This window comes from Squalius cephalus, assembly GCF_949319135.1.
Source record: "Squalius cephalus genome assembly, chromosome: 12".
Taxonomy (NCBI): Eukaryota; Metazoa; Chordata; class Actinopteri; order Cypriniformes; family Leuciscidae; genus Squalius; species Squalius cephalus.
The window spans coordinates 27,633,233-27,639,538 of NC_137133.1; the positions used below are offsets into that span (position 1 = coordinate 27,633,233).

Genomic DNA, 6,306 nt, shown 5'->3' on the forward strand with positions numbered 1-6,306 from the left:
AGTGGGAAGCCGATATCTAAGCAACGTCTTTCGCATTGTATTGTAGAAAGCTATGTCTATAGCACATAAGGAGTTTGTTCTGCCTAGAGAGGAGTGTGTGCGCACTCTATGAGGGGCATGGAAACATCATGGGCATGGTTAAAGGTTTTCATCTAGAAGCCAGTTGGGCAACAGCTTTCTTACCTGTTCGTGACAACATTTTGCTTCGGCGGAACTGACAGAACGACAGTTTCTTTCAGTTTTTGCCCTCTCTTTGGCCTAAAACACTGTGCTCATGGTCATTCAGTTTGAAATGTTGTCTACAAACAGATTTAGATTTTCTGTCACAGTGTTCTTTCTGTATTTACAATTCTTTACAGTCTTTAGCCACTGCCTACAATGAGCTGGATCTTCACTGGAAGTAACTCACTCCCTCTTACTCGCTAGTGATTTACTCTGAATTCTTGGAACCGGGAACAATAGAAGTCGACACAATTATGACTAAAAGTTTGCTAAAAAGTATTTCCTACTAAAGCAAGGCGGTATTTGACTCTGGTCAAGTGTGTCCATAGCAGACTGGGAGTGGCCTTGCAAGGTAACATGCCCAGTGCATTATGGGTGTTGAAGTTTTCTCTTTGACAAAGGGGAAGACAACAGCCTTTTTTCTGTTTTCTCAAGTCATCTTCAAGCAATTTTAGCATGAAGATGCATTTAATTCAGTTACAATAATCATTTTGGGAACATGTGGAATTTATTAAAACAGGACAGAAAATAGGATGTTATGTAACTGGACAACAATGTCTCATTTAAAATGTCTGATGTAAAACAAAACTGATTTTCTCAAAACAAAGGATTTTTTTTTAAAGTATACATACAAGTCCATAACCTTAAAGGAGAACTCCGGTCAATTTTAACATTGAGCTCATTTTTTTGTACATTTGGAGTGCTGTCAATACAGAGAACAACGACAAAAATCAGTGTTGCCTACACCGAGTTATTCTATTTTTAAAATTTGCACCCTGTTGACTTCAATGGGGCAAGTACTAAACCTGCTTTTAGCCTCTTAACATCCTTGATGTGTCATTACAAGTGCACAGAAAATGTGAGTGATTCCTTCAGAGTGAACACGAGTGAGTCTGACTGCAGTAGATGTGAAAGAAATGTATAAAAATGATGTTATTTAAGCCAGCGCAAATACCTTTGTTTACATCCTGTTTTTCGGTTGAAGTCCAAAGTAGTCGATTGCCGAGTTCACGCGCGTGATCATAGGTATTAAACCTATGCGTGTGAACTCTGCAATCGACTACTTTGGACTTCAACCGAAAAACAGGATGTAAACAAAGGTATGTGCGCTGGCTTAAATAACATCATTTTTATACATTTCTTTCACATCTACTGCAGTCAGACTCACTCGTGTTCACTCAGAAGGAATCACTCACATTTTCTGTGCACTTGTAATGACACATCAAGGATGTTAAGAGGCTAAAAGCAGGTTTAGTACTTGCCCCATTGAAGTCAACAGGGTGCAAATTTTAAAAATAGAATAACTCGGTGTAGGCAACACCGATTTTTGTCGTTGTTCTCTGTATTGACAGCACTCCAAATGTACAAAAAAATGAGCTCAATGTTAAAATTGACCGGAGTTCTCCTTTAACCACTGTCTACAGTATAGTCATATTGAAACCTTATTTCTATCATATCAGAACATAGAAACATTTCTTACACCAAACACTAACAGACATTGCAGTGGAGGAAACCCTTTTAGAGTATCTTTTAAGTGTTGATAATGGAATATGAGCCGTTGGAGCTGTCTGTAACTGCTGAGGAAGTGTTGGCTTCAGACACGTTGTATACATCTGCAAATAGTTAGATGTACAGTATGTCACTTACATCTATTGTCTTTACATTAATTCATTAAGCAGACTTCTATCTAAATGATAAATATAACTCATGAATAATATCTATATTCTCATTATTGAATATATATTAATAAATGTTTGTTTTTAGATGCATGTCATCTACTTACTCCGCCGCCGGATCCATGGCAAGAAATTGAGTAGAGGTCTGGATGATGATCCTGCACTGGTGTTCTGTAAGGTGATATCAATCAAAATAAAGCACATAGAGACAAATGTAAAAATGGATATATAAACATTGGTTAGAAGTTCAACATTAGTTAAAGTCTTAAAGAGCTCATAAAAGGATGTGCTTTTATAGAATGGCATTTACATTGGTATGGCTGGAACTGAGTTTGTGTAGTGACAGCTTTCCTTGTAGTGACTGACGAACCTGTAATCAAAGATCTCTGGTTAATGTCCAGAAATTTGTTGAAAGTCTCTTAAATATCTGCTAATTACACAATGTTTTTTTCTGATTTGATTTAATCGATTTAATTACTGACGAATATCAGGAAATATCTGACGTAGGTGGTGTACCAACGGCCAGGTATTTCCTGATAACACGCTATCACGCATTTATTTTTTTCACCATTTTGGGAGGAGTAAAACGTATTTATATGGCTTCAACAACCAGATGCATTTACAGTTTAATCTAAAATGTGTCTCCTGAAGTGGTTAGAGTGACTGAATTTAAAGTAGCCATCTGATCATAAAAAATGTGTGACGTGACTAGGTGTAAATAGATCTCAAGACTATCACAACTTCTGTTTAATGCTGACTTTTAACTTTATATATTTAACTTAACACACACACACACACACACACACACACACACATATATATATATATATATATATATATATATATATATATATATATATATATATATATATATATTTAGTGAAGACATCCATCTAACGCATGTTCAATAAGAATAAAGTAAAAACAGTGCAGGCAGACAAAAACACTTTCGGTGTGAATGGCCCTTTATTCAGAGTTACCTCTCAAAAGTATCCTTTTGTTTTCAAGTGTTAGTAAGTGAATGTCTACTTAATTAAGCGCTGTTTGTGTTCTTAAGTTGGCTATCTCAGAACTGTTTGTTACTGACTGAAAAGCCGCTTCAGATGACTGGTGAGAGAGCCGTTTGAACAAATGTGAATTGATTCAGAGCGTTTTGCAAACCTGTTTGGCCAATTTACTGAAGAGAAAGAACTGACTCAAAGGGGTGATTAATTCACTTATGATTGTCATCGCTGGTTCAATCAAAAGAAATATGGAACACACATAAATTCTAAAATAATTGCAGGGAGAGCTCCGACTGACCTGAGAAACGCTCTCCCTGCAAATATTTCAAAAGTTATGTGTGTTCCGTATTAACAGATAAAATATATATAGATAAAATTTCAAATCAAATCCAACATATTATGGTCACGTGTTTGGTGGGCAGCCATGTAATAAGCAGGATAAAAACAGTAAATAAACCTAGGCCAATATTAAAAAATAATTAAGTGGCTTTACTTGAAGGATTAGTTCACTTTCAAAAAAAAAATTGCGGATAATTTACTCACCCCGATGTCATCCAAAATATCCATGTCTTTCTTTCATTAGTTGAAAAGAAATTAAGGTTTTTGAAGAAAACATTCCAGGACTTTTCTTTTATTGTACTTTCTTTTCTTTTATTTCTTTTACTTTATTATTATTTTTTTTTCATTATTTTTTTTTTTTTTCGTGACCTTTCCAACGTGATGATATAATAGGTGGCGCATCTCAGAGATGTACAAGATGGGCATTTGTGGTTAAAAAGTGTATAATTGTTTTTTGTTTTGTTTTTTTTTAGAAAATGACCGATCGTTTCACTAGATAAGACCCTTATTTCTCGACTGGGATCGTGTCGAGACTTTGAAGCTGCATTGAGACGGACATTTGAACCTTCTTTAACATTGGAATAATTGGTTGCCATTGAAGTCCATTCTGTGTTGAAAAATCCAGCAATGTTTTCCTCAAAAACCTTAATTTCTTTTCGACTGAAGAAAGAAAGACATAGATATCTTGGATGACATTGGGGTGAGTAAATTATCAGCAAATTTGTTTTGAAAGTGAACTATCCTTTAAGCTCTTTACAAAACAACAGAAGTAAACTTGTACTGTACCTTCCCGTCTAGAAGCGTTCCAAACACCAAAATAAAAAATCCCTATTAAAGGAAGTGTTACAATTGAAAATACAAATGAAATTCATAAAAACACAGACATTAAGAATAGATCAATGAGCAGCATTAGAGTAGAATGTTAGTATGTTCTAGATAAAAACTTCCATCGAAATATATATATGTATATATATATCTATTTAAAAAAAAATTTTTTTTTAAATATAGAGACAGAAAGTGATACCTGCAGTGAATTGAGGAGTGCAAACACCACATGAATGCCTATTTTACGGGACACCATGGTTCCAATTCCAAATCCCCATGTTAGACCAAAGATAGGAGTCAATATGGCCACACATCGGGCAATGACCACCAGGGCATGTTTCTCATCCGGTTGAGTTGTGGCACCAACTCCTCTCCTCAACATCTTATACAGAACCACAATCAAAACCACAAGGTTTATGGCTACAATAGTGAGAGCTGGAATCACAAATGCCAGCAGTGCCCTAGATTCATTCCAGTTCAGCCAGCATGCTAATTCTTTCGTGATATATTTCTGAGGTCCAGCTGTCGACGCAACAGTAATGACCGCTATGAGCAAAGGTGCACCATAACCGACTATGAAGGCAATGGCCATCATTTTGGCCCTGGACATTTGGGACAAGACCATGACTGTACGGTAAAAGAGCAGCAGCGCTGAAATCAACATCCAGAAGAAAAGAGCCAGGTAAAAAAAGTGCATGAAGAAAACCGCTGGACTGCAGAGACCCACTGATGTTGGTTGCTCTTGTTCTGCGACTGCGGCTCCAATGATAAAACAGATGTTTGCGATCAGCAGGGACACGGCAATGTTGACTATGGACACATGTCGTATGTAGGATGTGTCATTTCTTGTCATTGACTTCCACACGATAATCTCAATAATGAGGCACAAAATCAAGCTGGCCATTGAAATAGCAACACCAATGTAAGTTATATAAGCCAAAGCCAAGACAGCATTAACATCAATGGCGAATGGGGACATCAGGATTGAAAAAGAGGTTGTGTGGTTGCATTCACATGTGATCTTGCCAGTTTCGTTCACTAAGGGCTTTTCTTTACATCCAGTGGAATCCCATGCATTAAGATTGAAGTTCCAAAAGACACACTGAGGATTTCCCAAAGATGCATTCGTAATGCCAAAAGTAAAAGAAATGTTGTTAAGCGTTGGGTTAACCTTAACAACTACCACATCTCCATTGATGAGGGATTTCCTGCTGTCATTATTAATAGTATCACGAGTAGGCAGGATTTTGTCAAGATTTGCAAAGACGATAATGGTTAAGGAGGTTGGTGTAAAAACCTGTGGTATCAGAATCTCAGTAGTTGAGTTTGACAGTTTTGATGTTCCACTATATGATGTAGTTACTACTGTTCTGTTCAGCTCAAGGAATGTTGTGCTATTAATCGTAAAATTGTCCTCTGTGATATTTTGACTTATATTCTCAACAGCGGCCAGAAGTGCAATGCTGGTGTTTTCTGATGTGTTGTTATTATTCAATTTCTTCCATGAATTAATGGTATCATTTGATACAAGGATGTCCACTGTTTGAAGAAAACCCTGTAAAAAGAAATACATGTTTAGTAGAAACAGTTGTATTTAGATTGGACAATTTTCTAATGCATAAATATATATTCGATTTTAACATAAATACTTACAAACATTTAATACATGAGAATCAAAAGAGATCAAAAGGTTGTTTCAGAGAATTCTGTATGATGCATCAAAATGACTAAAGACATTTCCCAATGGAAACTGAGAAGATTTGCATGATCTTTTTGCTATTAATATTATTATATAGTTATTATTATATATTACTAAATATTGCTAATATTTTATACAAGCAAGGTTTTTACACCCCTTTTTTCACTTTTTACACACGATTTGCACAAACTCGAATTTACATACCTCGATCACAATTTTTCTGGTGGGACGGTTTCCTGAGATTTTGGCAATTTGTGAAAGTATCTGAACAATTGTTTGGACAGTCACAGGAGACTGTTTTATCTCCACATTATTCTTCTCTGTAGCATCACTGAGATTAGCCACAAAATCTGGTATCTGCTCCACAATCAAGACCTAAATTACAAATAAAAAAAACAAGACATTTTTGAAATCTTTAAAATGGATCATAGTTTTATTTCTTTCTTTTAAAATAAATAAATAAATAGACAACCAATAGATTACCTCAACTTTCCTTTCAAGGTCTTTAATGACTTTAACTACACAGTTGTTCTCTATTTCT

At 35.6% G+C, this 6,306-nt stretch overlaps 1 protein-coding gene across 1 annotated transcript; it reads right to left on the bottom strand.

Moving 5' to 3' along the window:
• Positions 1-1,600: 1,600 nt before the first annotated feature.
• LOC307167982 (adhesion G-protein coupled receptor F1-like) lies at positions 1,601-5,293 on the bottom strand. Its single transcript, XM_079887377.1, has 5 exons — positions 4,266-5,293; positions 4,028-4,069; positions 2,209-2,268; positions 2,006-2,069; positions 1,601-1,835 (listed from the first exon to the last, which is right to left on the bottom strand). Exons 1-5 carry the CDS (start codon positions 5,043-5,045, stop codon positions 1,753-1,755), a joined length of 1,029 nt encoding a protein of 342 aa, XP_079743503.1. The 5' UTR covers positions 5,046-5,293; the 3' UTR covers positions 1,601-1,752.
• Between the last annotated feature and the right edge of the window lie 1,013 nt (positions 5,294-6,306).